This window comes from Elephas maximus, chromosome 4 (genome assembly GCF_024166365.1).
Source record: "Elephas maximus indicus isolate mEleMax1 chromosome 4, mEleMax1 primary haplotype, whole genome shotgun sequence".
Lineage (NCBI taxonomy): Eukaryota > Metazoa > Chordata > Mammalia > Proboscidea > Elephantidae > Elephas > Elephas maximus.
Genome location: NC_064822.1, coordinates 45,705,450 through 45,719,888, shown reverse-complemented (window position 1 = coordinate 45,719,888; position 14,439 = coordinate 45,705,450). Strand labels below are relative to the sequence as shown.

General features: G+C 45.8%; 1 protein-coding gene across 2 annotated transcripts in view; it reads left to right on the top strand.

Moving 5' to 3' along the window:
- Positions 1-6,755: 6,755 nt before the first annotated feature.
- The window catches only part of ECHDC3 (enoyl-CoA hydratase domain containing 3), a 31,085-nt gene continuing 23,401 nt past the window's right edge, over positions 6,756-14,439 (top strand). Inside the window, exons 1-4 of one of the 2 annotated variants that reach the window (XM_049885088.1) lie at positions 6,756-7,110; positions 8,617-8,652; positions 11,875-11,996; positions 13,482-13,579. In XM_049885088.1, the coding sequence (XP_049741045.1) occupies positions 6,941-7,110; positions 8,617-8,652; positions 11,875-11,996; positions 13,482-13,579 (426 nt within the window). In that variant the 5' untranslated portion in view covers positions 6,756-6,940. The remainder of the gene's footprint in view (positions 7,111-8,616; positions 8,653-11,874; positions 11,997-13,481; positions 13,580-14,439) is intronic. The other variant, XM_049885089.1, reaches the window with a different exon arrangement.

The following is a 14,439-nucleotide window of genomic DNA, read 5'->3' as shown; positions in this document are numbered from 1 at the left end:
GAGTGTGGCAGGGGGTGGCACAGAAGGAGACAGGTACTCGTGTATGCTGGCCTTATAAGTCATGACAACAAGCCTGGTGTCTTAGTCATCTAGTGCTGCTATAACAGAAATACCATAAATGGATGGCTTTAACAAAGAGAATTTTATTTCCTCACAGTAAAGTAGGCTAAAAGTCCTAATTCAGGGTGTCAGTTCCAGGCAAGGCTTTCTCTCTCTGTCAGCCTTCCCCCAGACTAGGTGCTTCCCCACACAGGGACCCCAGGTCCAAAGGACACGCTCTGCTCCCGGCACAGCTTTCTTGGTGGTATGAAGTCCCCCTGTTTCTCTGCTTGCCTCTTTCTTTTATATCTCAAGAGATTGCCTCAAGACACAATCCAATCTTGTAGATTGAGTTCTGCCTCACTAATACAACTGCCACCTGTCCTCCCTCACTAACATCATAGAGGCAGGATTTACAACATATAGAAAAATCACATAATACTGGGAATCATGGCCCAGCCAAATTGATACACACATTTTTGGGGGGATGTAATTCAACCTATGACACCGGGGTTTTATGTGCTACAGCCACTTGCTCCCATCTACAATTTATAAACATCGCTCTGGCTACAGCTACATTTAGTTGTGGGGCACCAGTTATGAGGCTTCTGCAGTTGCCTGGTGAGAGCCAGTGGTGCTGGACTAGGCAGTTGTCAATGGGGATGAAGTGCCGCGGTATGGATTTGGAGAGGAGAGACCAGAGGAAGAGAGGCCAAATTAGCAGGCTATTGCAATTGTCTTAATAAGGTGTTGGAGTGAGGCATGACAGACAAGGACAATCAGTATGTAGTTTGAAGAAACAAACCTCACAAACCGGGGTGGAGAGCCCCTGGTCTAGGGGAAAAGTGAAGATCAAGAAGGCATTCAAGGAGACGTAAAAGTTTTGAGCCCATGTGACTGTAATGAAGGTGGGGTCACTGACTGAATGAAAAGAAAAGGAGCAATTGAGTGAGGGAAGAGGATGAGTTTGAATTGGGATATCTTGACTTTATGGAACAAGGATAATACACAGCTAGAGATAGCCAGGAAGGAGTGAGAAATGAGGCCAGAAGCCCAGCGGTGATTCTTAAACTCTGACTAAGCTAAATTTCACTTGGGGAATGGAAGATGTATGATAATGCTATTCAGCTATATGCATCCCCTCCCTAATGGAATCAGCTTTGCTGTTCCCCGAAGCATGCTGGGGATGAATTCGGGATGGACTAAGGCTAAGGTACAAGGCTGGGAGTGGCATGACTGTGACAGCAGCTAAGGCAAGAATGCCTTAGCAACAGGAAGGAAAACATCTGGGCCTGGACGTGAAGTCCCTGGGAACACTGACTACCTAAGGACATGGGAGAAAAACGATGAGCCTTGGTCCCAGCTGGAATGGTATATAAGCTTGGGTCCCTTGCTAGGTGGTTGCGCAAAATACTCCAGCTGGCCACCACTGGAGAGCAGCTGCTTGCCCATGTCGGTAAGTTTCCCTGAACGTATGAATCTGGGAAGGGCTATGTATCAGTTCTTTGGATTATCTGCCAGGATGCACAGTGAGGGTCTTTCCTTGCTGGGGCTGCCCCTTGACCCTGTAGGGTCCTTGTGAGGAAGTTAGGTTTGCAAAAGGCCTTTGGATAATGATTGGTGAATGCATTGAAAACCATCTGCAGCAGCAGGAAACAATGAAAGTCTGAAACGTTTCTGAGTTGATGGGTGCTTGACCCTCCTATGACTTTTTGGTTTTTGGGGGGGGGAGGGTGGGAGTTTGGAGGGAGGGAGAACAGTGAGGGTGGAACACTAGGACTGGAGAATCAGCCAGATGCCAGAGGGCTCTCCATTGACACTAAGCTCCTCCACCTTTCACAGCGCACCTCTGAACCATGGGATAGCGCACCTCTGAACCATGGGATTACACACCTGTCTTAGAGGGGCCTGAAATCAATACAAAAGAAGTTCAAAAAACACTCCATAAGAAGCTGAAAATCTGCCCTTCACTTTTCTTTCTCTGCACCCTGAGGAGTTCTAAATCTTCCTTCATTCCTACATCAAGCCTGAGACACCAGACTCCCTGGAACTGTCTTTTTTTTCTGCATTATCCCTGCGCCGTTCTGCCAAGCATCTGTGGGTCTTGAAAGGAAACATGAAAAGGTAGCAAAGACACATCCGTACAGCAAAGACATGTGGCTCGGAGAAGGGGAACATAAATCAAAGCCAGAGAGAAGCCTGCCAGCCAACCTGGAAATCAAATTGTGTCAGGGAGAAGGCTGGCGTGGAAAAATAGATTAGAAGGGCCCTGAACAAGAGAGAAGAAAGACAAGCAGCCCCTACAAAAATTAATGAGAGGCAGGGGAGACCTGGAGAAACAGTCTAAATGAAAAGAATCTTGCACTGCTGAAGGATGGACTCATGTTTAAGCAAGTTTATGTTGACTCTTGCCTGGATAACGCAAAGGCCGTCCATGTATACTTTCTCTTTGCGTGTTAGCCATTCTCGGCCTAGGGCTACAGGCTCTGAAAGAAATTTCAGGGAGGAACAGACATGAAAGGAATGGGAGAGCAAGCATAGGAATTTAGATGAGGACAGGAACCTCCACCCACTCCACCGTCCTTCATGTGACCCTGGTGCTCAGTACCAACTCCTTAACTACTGCACTTAGTGCGAACCTGGCTGGCAGACCCTCTCTGATTTGGGTAATTGGATGCTAATACCTGCCTTGCAAGTTAATCTGAGCATTAACAGGCACGGCACACATAAATGCTGAGTCCTGGCACATAATGGGGGCTCCATGAAGAGCAACTTTTATTATTATTAAATAAAATTTTAAAGTAGGCGGGAGCTGTCTCTGAAACCTCCGATTTTCCTTTGTGACCTTGTCTCAATTTCAGGATTCCCCTTAGGCTCTGAGTACCCTCCTATTTCCTTCCTTTTCTCAAAACTCTATATGCCAATTCTCTCCAACTTTTGTGCTGGGGTGGGAGAGACTCTTCATCACCTCCCATCCAAACCTCCCATCCACTAATGAAACAGCTAAGTTATTGAATCTGAAAAATACAGGGAAAAAAAATGAAAAACAATTAGCAGAGCCTTAGATACTTTTGGAGTGATACCAAAAGGAGCCCTGGTGGTGCAGCCCTTAAGTGCTTGGCTGCTAACTGAAAGGCTAGTGGTTCAAACCCACCCAGCAGCTCCTCAGGAGAAAGACTTGGCGATCTGCTCCCATAAAGATTACAGCCAAGAGAACCCTATTGGGGCAGTTCTATTTTGCCAGATGGGGTCACTCCGAGTTGGAATTGACTCGATGGTTCCCAACAACAAGTTTCACTAAGCTAAACTGAATAATATCACTAATCTTAGTAAGAAAGTGAGAAATGTCCTCATCGATGGGCTTTGTCCCACGATGGTCATTTTTGCTCAGGCTTTTTGACCCTCATGACCTGTTGCATAAGGTATTATGCTCTACATCATCTATAGCACCTGGCACAACTGAGATGACAGGTTCAAATCCCAGTATACACACTCGGGTGTTCCAGAAATTCAGCTTGTTTGTTTATTTATTTTTTGATGAAGTGCATTTCTATTTTAAGACCCCATTCTGTCTGTTGATAGAAACCTAATTTAGAATTCTGTCCCTAGTCCCTGAATTAAGCCTAAACTAGCTTACGAGACTGTGGTATGATTAGTTCCTTTTGTGTGTGGCCTTTCTAGCCATGGTCTTGTAATTCCCACCCAGGTGATCATGTGATGGGGTAACTGTGGCCTACCAAGGGGACTGGTCAGTTTTGTTTTAAAAGAGAGCTAATTCCAGAGCAGGGAGCAGGAGCCCACCACCACCAAGGAAGGAGAGACCCAGCAGCAGGAGATGGCCCAGTGGCTTCCCAGCCCACAGAGAGAGAAAGCTGAGTGCCTTTGGGCAGAGACTGAAGGCCAGGGAGAGGTGTGCCTGCGAGCACAGCTGGGGAGAGGCTATCCTGATGGAAGAACTGTATCCTAAGTGTTCTTCAGCCTGAATTGTAACTGTTACTTCCCTAATAAGCCTCATAATTGTGAGTATTGTCTGTGAATTCTGTGTGGCCATTGCAATGAATTAATTATTGAACCCAGCAGAGAAGTAGAGAGTGCTATGCAAGGGATAGTTGGTGTCAGAATTGGTAGAGACCACAGAGAGAGAAGGCGTGTCTGACCTCAGCCTCATGGGAGTCAGCCTTGGGCTGTTGATCTTGGTTCTCCTTCCCCTTGTGGGGTTGGAGGAGGTCAGATGCCACCCCCGCACCATTTTTACAAACACTAGCAAACTACTCTTTGGGGGTGGGGGACTTGTGGTAGTCACTATAGTTGTTCACAAAGATTCTGGCTTCCTACTTCCTAAACACATGGTAGTTGTACTTCCTCACATACCTGAAGTTCAGTATGGCCATGTGATTTGCTTTAGCAAATGAAAAATGAGAGGAAGAGATTTCCAGAAGAAAGTTTTAAGAGCCAGTGCATGCTTCCCCCCAGTTTTTCCCTCCCACAGAAACTGGCAACTCTCCAGAGAGAGGCTGCTTCACCAGCCTGGTTCCCAGGGGAAGGACAGCAACGACGTGTCAAGAGAGCCCTCAGCTGATCCGCCACAGCAGTGTGAGTGAGGAATGGATCTTTGCTCTTTGAGCCACCGAGACTTGTTTTTGTTGTTGCCGTTTTTGTCACCTCAACATATTCCACTACCTGAAGGGTACAAAAACCAAAAAACCAAACCCATTGCCATCAAGCCGATTCCAACTCATACCAACCCCGCTATAGTACAGAGCAGAATGGCCCCAAAAGGTTTCCAAGGAGTGGCTGGTGGATTCAGACTGCCAAACTTTTTGGTTAGCAGCCATAGCACTTAACCACTATGCAACCCAGGCTCCACCTGAAGGGTACAGGTGACATCTACCTCTGCTGCCACCCACCAAGATGTCCTCATTCCTACCTTGTCCTCACTTGTTAATCCACACTTGCTGAGTCACCCATTGTCCCTTATCTCAGGGCTTTCTTGGGTCCAAACCTCTCTCTCTGCTATTTCTGAGCCGCTCTGTTGCTACAGCATCACAGTGGGCCAGAGGAAACTCTGTGGGGCCTTCTCTGCCACCATTTCTTCTCTGGGGTCTCATGACTTCTCAGGGGTTCTACTAGGGAAAGGAGTAAGACTACCTCTGCCCTAGCTGGGGCTTCCATCATGTCTACTTCCTTCCCGGGAGGCTTGGCCCAGGCACTGGGACTTCCTTTTCCAAGTCCTCACACCAGTTAGTCTCTTCTTGATTTTCCTAGAAGTCCTCCTTGCTCTACCCCTGCCCCCAAACCTACCAGTACCATTTGAGATCTAGTTGGCTCTGACTCATGGCAACCCCATGTGTGTCTCCAAGCCTGCAGAATCTTACTCCAGGCTGGAAGACTTGTTCTTATTCATCTGTAGTTCCCCCAAATCTACTATGTGTTTTTTTCCATGCCCCCCCCCCGCCCCGGCCAACAAAGGCTGGGCTTTTAAAACTGAAAAGCCAGGAATTGCCTCCCTTTGAATGTTACTGGATCCTATCTTCCTTGGAGGCACTGAATAAGGACTATTCTAGCTGCCTGAATGGAGTAAGGACCAAGGAAATAGAGTGTGTGGTGGTGACAGTGGGGAGGTGGGCAAGTCCATCTCACTTGAGATTTAAAAATGTTGTCCTCTCATAGTAGTGTTTTTGTTCAAGTACGAAGCTGGGAACTAAAAGGGAGCCCCACTCAAAGGAATCCAGTGTGTGACTATATTAAGCCACTGTGCGATCAATCTCAGTGGCCCCATTTGAGTATACTCTTTGTATAGAGTCGCTGAGTGGGAATCGACTGGACGGCAACGGGTGGTTTTTGTATAATTGTTACTCTTATAGAATTTCTCATGATAGATGTGAAGGGTTCTAGGTATGGTATCTCCCCTTGGGGCTATAACATACAGAGGGTGGAGACCATTTATTCCATATACACCACAATCCTCCAGACTTGGGAACGAATACTAGGAAGTAGTTAACTAACAAAGAACAATGAAGATATTCTTATCATACTTCAGCTTTCAGTCGCAGGGTGTGCTTGCCCTTCCAGTCAGCTCGGTCCTGATAAGGGCCTCCCTTTCCCTCCCGGGTGCATTTGAAAACCCAAAGATAGAAATGTGGACCTCCCAGAGTTCCAGATAAGAGAGAAAAAAGTACTCAAATGTCAACGTCTGGGTTGGATACACCTCACGCTGAGATCTGTGACGGCCTGCAAGCCCTGGGTGGTTTCTCGTGGGTGGGGTGAAGCAATGTGTTATAAGGTGGCATTCACAGCTCACGCCACTCACCACCTGTGACATTTATGTTTCTAATCTAGGCAAACCACTACATTCTTGGTGTTGGTGCAAAAAGCAACAACCCAACCCACTCCTCGCCTCCCTAAAACTCTAGCAGGACTCGCTAAACCAAACAAACAGGGGATCTAGCCCTTAGGTTCAGCGTCAGCATACTTCTCCCCAGGCCCCACCCCAACTCCTCTGGGCGTGGCGGCCCGGGGGCGGGGCCAGCTGGGGGGGCGGGGAGGTCGGTCCGAGGGGCGGGGCCGGGACAGGGGAGAAGCCGGGCCTAAGGGCGGGCCAGGAGAGTAACAAGGCCGGTCCTGGGGGCGGGGCCAGAAGGGGGAGGGGCGAGGCCGGTCCTGGGGGCGGGGCCAGGAGAGGGGCGGGGCAGACCCAGGGACTTAGGAGGGTTCTGGCGCGGGAGAGCCTTTCCTTCAAGGCTTGGGCCTAGGGGTTTTGTTCCGGTTCTGCGCACGGTCCGTCCCGCCTGCGCCCCGTGGAGCGCCCAGAGTCTGCGGCGCCTCGGGGTGCCGAGTTGCAGCCCGTTGGTGTCGAGAACCGGCAGCGTCCCATCCCCAGCGGAGCCCGTCTCCGGCTGTCATGGCCACGGTCGCGAGCTTGCGGGTCTGCGGGGCGAAGGGGCCTGGCTGGCTCCTGCGCGGCCCGTGGGCTCCGCCCGCCGCCGGCTTCTGCAGCCGGGTACCAGCCGGGGCCGGGCAGCCGGAACCCGAGGCGCGGCCCACCAGTGCGCGGCAGCGGGACGGTATCAGGTCAGCCCGCGGGGCCGCGCCTCGCGTCCGCTCCTCCCACCCGCTCTTCCTAACTGGGGAGGGGGCGACTGCAGGGCCCGGGAAGAGATGGCAGCGCAGGCTGAGTCCAGAGGGGCTGGTGCCCTCTGCCAGCCTTGACCCCAGTTTTTCCGTCTCTACCGAGTCTGGCCGCCCGGGAAGTCTGACGTTTAATCTCTGAAGGAATCCCCGAATACCGAATGTACTGGTGACCTTTGCGCGAGGTAGCGTTTGGAATCCTGCAAGTTAGAAACCGGAGGATTTTAAGTGGGATTCCCTTGGACGGCCCAGGCACTTCCCCTAAAACCCTAGGACAACCAAGCCGAGTATTGGGTTTTCAGGCGCAGTGGGGGCAGCTCTACAGGACCGCCCCACAGCTGCTGCGGCCTTTGAGAAAGAAAATCTTTTGACCTGACTTCAAGGTGAGCTTAGGGTTAGCAGAGCTGCTCCTTTGGCTGTCCTCACCCACAAGTGCTCCGGGTGGGGAAAAGTCAATAAACAGGATCAAGGACACAGCCTACTAAGCTCTCTGCTTGCTCAACAAATCTAAAATCCTGTGTGCAAACTGGAAACTGGACGATGAAGTAATAAATGTTGGAGGACTCCTAGTTCCATCCAGGCCTGACACTAACATTTCCCTGGTGAGGGCAAAGGTACAAAAGGGAGAACTAGTAGCATGTCCAAGTATTTAGAAGTTACAAAATCAAGCTGTTAAACAAAATATGTTTTATTTTCCTACCCTGACAAGTATACCTTGATAAGACCTGGCAGACCATGCTTGAATTTATAATCCTCAGATTCCAGGAGTTGCCCTGAAAAAGGGCAGAGAGCCAGCTCCTGATCTGCAACTTTTTCCTTTTCTTCCCACCCTCTCCTCATCACCACCCCCCATCCTCCCTCCTGCTGCGCAAGGCCTTTGCACACATGTCTGTAGACACCCCAACCAGTGTGCCCATGTACTGTCACCCTCTCACCCACCACAAACAACTACTCTTCGCCACCTCTTGGGCCTAGGCGTGCCCGTGGCAGAGCCAGGGAATCCACGGCCCCAGAAAACTGAAGCAGGGTTTGGAAAGGGATGGTGCTTTCCAAGTGGGCACATGCCATGACCCCAGTGGACTCCCTGCTCCACTGGAAGAGGGCCAGAGCGGGCCATGTAACATATAGGGGCCCTTCTTGCCCATTTTTAAGGGTGATTCTGCTTCTACACACATCTGGTTACATCTTGTCAGAAGCCTGGATTCTGGCATGACAACCAGATGATAAAAGAAGGCTTGGCTGAGTTCTCCAGAGTTAAACATGACTCCGAAAGGGAGATGATTAGAAAAATCTCTTTTAATGCTAGAAACTGTTTACCAAAAACCCTTTGCTGTCCAGTCCATTCCAACTCATAGTGACCCTATAGGACAGAGTAGAATTGCCGCATGGGGTTTCCAAGGTTATAACTTTTACAGAAGCAGACTGTCACATCTTTCCCCCACTGAGCAGCTGGTGGATCCCAACTGCCAACCTTTCACTTAGCAGGTAAGCATTTAACCACTGTGCCACCGGGGCTCCTTAGAAATCGTTTAAGAGAGGATATCTCCAAACCAAAGTTTAAAGTAGTACTATGTTAGATACTATAGGAGTCCTTGAGTGGCGCAAATGGCTAAGCACTGACTGCTAGCCAAAGTGTTGCTGGTTCGAATCCATCCAGCAAGTGCTTCAGAAGTAAGGCCTAGCGATCTACTTCTGAAAGGCCACAGCCTTAAAAACCCTGTGGAGCAGCTCTACTCTGCATACATGGGGTCGCCGTGAATCAGAATTGACTCAATGGCAGCAATGCCAACAACATGTTGGCACTGGAGTCCCTGGGTGGTAGAAATGGTTAAGGCACTTGGCTGGTAACCCAAAGGCTGGAGATTCAAGTCCACCATAGATGCTTCAAAAGAAATGCCTGGTGATCTACTTCTGAAGATTAGCCATTGAAAACCCTGTGGAGCACGGTTGTACTCTGACACACATAGGGTCGCCATGAGTGAGAATCAGCAACTGGCTATTGGTTTTATTAGGTATAAGGTAGTGAGCTTCAGCAACTCAATCTCTTCAGGTGTTCCTTTTCAAAGCTGTTACTCTCAACAATAATACTGTCATTTAGTGAGAGCCAGCTATGAATTGGGTAGTATGCTAGGCACTATACATTCATTGTACCTAATCCTTACAACAGCCTGCAAGCTAGATAATATTATCCCCACTTATACAAGTTCAGAGAGGTGACAGCCTGTTTAAGGCCACACAGCCAAGAGATGAGGACAGCAGGAGTCAGAGAAAGTCTGTCTGCCACCAAGTTATTTTCCATTTGCTGTGCCATCAGTCTAGGCACTGGTTAGGTTTAAAAGAGATGGTAAAAAAGAAAAGAAAAAACTAGATGAGATGTAAGTCCATGACAATTATGTACATGATGCTATTTCTTGCCATTAATCAACAAATATTTGTTGAGTGTCTCTTCTGAATCTGAATATGACAGTCCCTCACTTGATGGACTTCGTAGTGGTTTACGATGATGATCAGAGCATCTACAGGTACCACCTCTTGCCTCATAAATGAAGCACACTTGTAAATGGAAAGATTACACTTTTATCACATGCCCCAGTGGTGACCTCATTCTTAAAGACAGTTCCTCTTACGATTGGTGTGTCAGTAACGTTCTAGGTGTAAGACATCACATGTTCTGAATCAAGATAGCCATTGGGAGAATGGTGAGGTTTTAGGATGTGTAAGTTTGGTGCCAGCTGAATAAGGAAGAGAGAGAAGTCTAAGGTGACTTTTAGTTTTTGTCTTGGACAACTGAGTGGCAACACTGAAATAAGGGAAGGGGGAAAAGGCATATTTTGGAGTCAGGGAAAAATCAGTAGGCATCTGAACATGTGGAGCTGCTCAGAAGAGAGATTTGAATTAGCGCTAAAGATTGGGAGTTGTCAGCATAGAGGTAGTAGTTGATGCCAAGGGCATTGGCAAAGTTGCCAGGGAAGAGTATATGGAGCAAGAAGAGGGCAAAGGATGGACCTCTGAGGATCATTGGCATTTAAAGAGTTAGCAGAAGTCTAGGAGCCCCTGAAAGAAATCAAGAAGGAATGTCCAGAGAGGTACAAAAAAACAGGAGAATGCGGTGTAAAGTCTTGGAGGAATAAATTCCCAGGAGAGAGTGAGCAACAGTGTCATCTGCAGCTGAGCAGTCTAGAAAAAAAAAAATGGCCGTTGGATTTGGAGTTGGCAGTTAGGAGATTATTGGTGCAAACAGGGCTAGTGGGGTAGTAGGAACAGAAGTCTGGTTACACTGGGTTGAAAAGCGATCTCAGCATATTGAGAACACTCTGACAGTATGTGTAATGCTGGAGCCAAAGGATTCGCGGGACACACAGGAACAGATACTGCAATGCAGTAAGGGCCTTTTGGGGGGGCTGGCATGTTTTTATACAGTTTTGCCTGAGGCCTTAGAATTTAATTTAAGCATATGTCACGGATGCGATGGCAGCTTTTCATGTTTGCTACAGCAAGCACACTCATTATTTTATTGGAAGATTTATAAGCAGTTTCTCTCACCACCCCCCGAAACAGAGGTTTCAAAGTCTATCAGTGTATCAGCTGCAAGTAATTTTTCTACTTAGGAGAGAATATGTTTCTGAGGAACAAAACAGTGAATATCACAGCCACCTGAAGATTGCAGCAAAATTGAAATGGTATTCCAAAGATAATGGTTATTCTCACAGCATTGAAATAAATTCAGTCATCAAAGTTGTTTTCCAGAAAGCAATGACACAGAGTGCTATTTATGGAGGACCCAAGTTGACTACATAGCAGTAGGAATATCAGATTCAAAAAAGAACGAGAGGAGCAGCAAACATGTAGGTGGAGACTGGTGGGAAACAGATATAAAATATACAACAATAATCTGGTGTTTGGCTCATTGCCTATTTCTTATAACAGCAAAAATAAGACATTTCTGTGTACAGGCAGTAGGATGACAATACAGGTTATTTTAATCAGCATATGGGATACCTTAAAATAGCAAACGGGCCTTTTGAATGCCAGCTTTTTGTTAGATATTATGTTCAGAAGAGCCCCCTTGCTGTCTGGTTTTGTCCTTTTGTTTTTCGCATATCATCCCATTCTCAGACAGCATGAATTATTTTACAGAATTACCGGATGCCACTATAAAAAAAGAGCGAGAGAAACTGCTGTCGTATATACACACTGGCAGATGTACTTTGGCTACCTATTCCTCAGGGTGGGTGGGAGGGGCTTGGGGGTGTATTTTCCTTCTTAGCTTCTTTCCTAACCTTGTTCTAAAGAACAGCAGGAAGAAATAAGTTGAAGGTAGCCACTGTCTGTCAGACACCTTGTCCCCTGCTGCTGTCATACATAACCTGCACCCTCTCAGTACGGGTGGTAGTGATTTTGGAACTGCTGTGATTTGCCCTTTCTGTGGAGGTGGCAGTAACGTTTTTTGACAGCAAACCTGGTAGAAAAAGAGAAACAAATCAAGGAAAGAGGGAGAAAAACCAGCCTGCATCTCAGGTAGTCTTTCCCTTGTTTTGACTTAGCTGTAACTCCAGAGAGTTGACAGACCCAAGAAAATGGCACCAAGCCCCAGCAGTTCTCTTTCCTTCTGTTTTAAAAATAGCTCCCCAATTGGAATGGAATTGCAGGGGTCCCAACTTGTTTTGATGGGTGCACAACCCGGTAATTATAAAATGTTCTTCACAGGAACATTGTTCTGAGCAATCCAAAGAAGAGGAATGCGTTGTCACTTGCAATGCTGAAAGCTCTCCAAAGTGACATTCTCCATAACGCTGAAAGCAAAGATCTCAGAGTCATTGTAATTTCAGGTATTCATTTGATATCTATCCTCAGTGTTCTGCAGTGCCCAGAAAAGATTTCTCACAAGCCTGTGGTTAACTGGGGCATTCCCTCACTTAACTGGAGAATAGTTTTTGAAGCTCCTTTACAAGAACATTAATTATGGAGAACTCTTGTGTAGTTGGGGCCTTGGTGCTAGCACTATTGACTGCAGGAATGATTACTATTCAATGAAAACATGTACCTTTTCCTTTTGGGCAAATGCTAAACATTGCCACTCTTGGTTATGCTGGTCATTCTAGCAAAATCAGAGAAATTATTTCCTGGGTACCTTCATGGACCCTTAGGAGATAGGTTTAATCACTAACCCTTTGGGTAGACCACCGACTTAGCTGGGACCTGGCTGCCAGGGCATTTGGTTAGTTTGTCTTTTCTGATCTTCCCAAGCTTTTCAACGACTATCTGTAGTGACTTATTTAATGGTGCTAGAAAGCTTGCCCTATTTTACCCCATTTCTGTCCTTGTTCTTTTTCTGCTAAGAATTTTTACTGAATTACCTTTTCGGATGATGATGATGGTGGTATAAATAATAGTAATGGCAGCATTTTAAAGCACTCAGAGAAACTATAACAGATGATGATGCTCTGTGATTTTTTTTTTTTTTAACTAAGGATCAGTGTTTCTGGAGGAAGATGCTCAGAATGCTACCTTCTTATCATTGGTTGAATATAACTTTTCAAGTGTTTTATATGGAGAAAGTAAAAATCATTATAACTAGTAGAGGTCAAGAGCCGTGTTATAGTGTGACCTTGGTGGAGCGAAGGCAGCTAACTTTTTTTTTTTTAATATTGTTTTTGTTGAGGGCAGCTAACTTCTTAGTTACATAGTTCCCTCACTCGTACAAAAGAAAAACATGAGAAAGTGTTCTCAAATTTTCAGTGGAATTACACTTTGTTGTTGTTGTTGTTAATGACAACAACAACAGCAGCCACATCTCAGATCCCTCATGTGTAAAATATTGAAGATTGAGCCAGGTGGCTCCTAAGGTCTCTTCATGATCTAACGTTCCAGCTTCCAACCTCTATGGATGGCCATTGTCTATAGACTAAATGACATGGAAGTTGCCAAAGACATGGATTTTGATGGACCTATATGGCCCATACACTCAAGCCAGGCAGAGTCCAAAAGCAAGAGTGTGGGACCAGAAGGAAGAAGTAAATTCACCTCGGGTACTGAGCCTTTTCATTTTGTAATTACATGTTTTCATAGGTTTCTACCATAGACATTTTAGTGTACAGGTGCTTCTACTGGCATTTTCATCACAAAAGACTGGGCTGTAACTTTTCAAGCTAGCTGGAATCAGCAAAATTTGGGTCATTAACTTTCTGTACGTGCCCACAGCATAAATACAATTGATTGTTTGCTTAAGTTATTTAGTAAACAAGTCAGTGAACTTCCCAACTCTGGCTATTTGCAACTTTTTCTTTTCTTCTCTCTTTTGGAAACATTTGCAGCTGAGGGGCCTGTGTTTTCTTCTGGGCATGATTTAAAGGAACTGACTGATGAGCAAGGCCATGATTATCATGTTGAAGTGTTTCAAACCTGTTCTGAGGTAAGCCAGGGTGACCGTCAACATTGCAAACCCCAAAATGATAATTACAGTAAATATTGAATTAGGCTTCTAGTTTACAGATGAGATTTTATCTACGAGGCCTAACCTCTACAGAGCTACTGAAAATTCTATGGTCATTGATAAATCCTGCATCCAACCAATTATTTGGCTTAGACTTTAAGAGGTGACCATAATTTACAATTGGTTTTGTTCCAAAGAAAATAAAATATACCATGGTTCTGACAGTTTCCATCTCCAGCATTATGGGGCTATCTATAGCTTGTCGTGGTGTAGATGTTTTAGGTAAGAGGTAAACGGTGGGAATGTACATCTTTAGAAATACAGGATATGTGATTATTTTAAATTTTTTTAGAATTTTAAACTAAAACAACTTGATTTTTAAAAGAATTTCCTAACCCTTCTTTGAATCTTTATAATCACCACCTCCAAGCAGGAAAGTTAAGCTCTTCATTTTTACTTTCTCTTTCTTTCTGTCTTTTAACCATGTTAAGAAAGGAGATTGCCAACAGGCATAGAGGAAGAGGAACAAAAAGTGTTGATATTTATAAATTTATTAAATCAACCCCTGAATTATCAAAAATTGAATATAGAATCCAACTTTAAGTAACACATGGTTCATATGATGAGTACATATTGAACACCTACTATATGCATAATAACAGCAAGGTATTAAAGGAAATATAAGAAATGTTTCCTGCCAAACTTCAACTGGAAATCTAATTGGACAACAAGACATATACATTAAAAAAAATTAGTTACCTGACCCTAAGATTACTTAACCTAATTTTTCATTCATTCATTGACTCGTTCCGTCATTTATCACTCAACAAATATTTAAT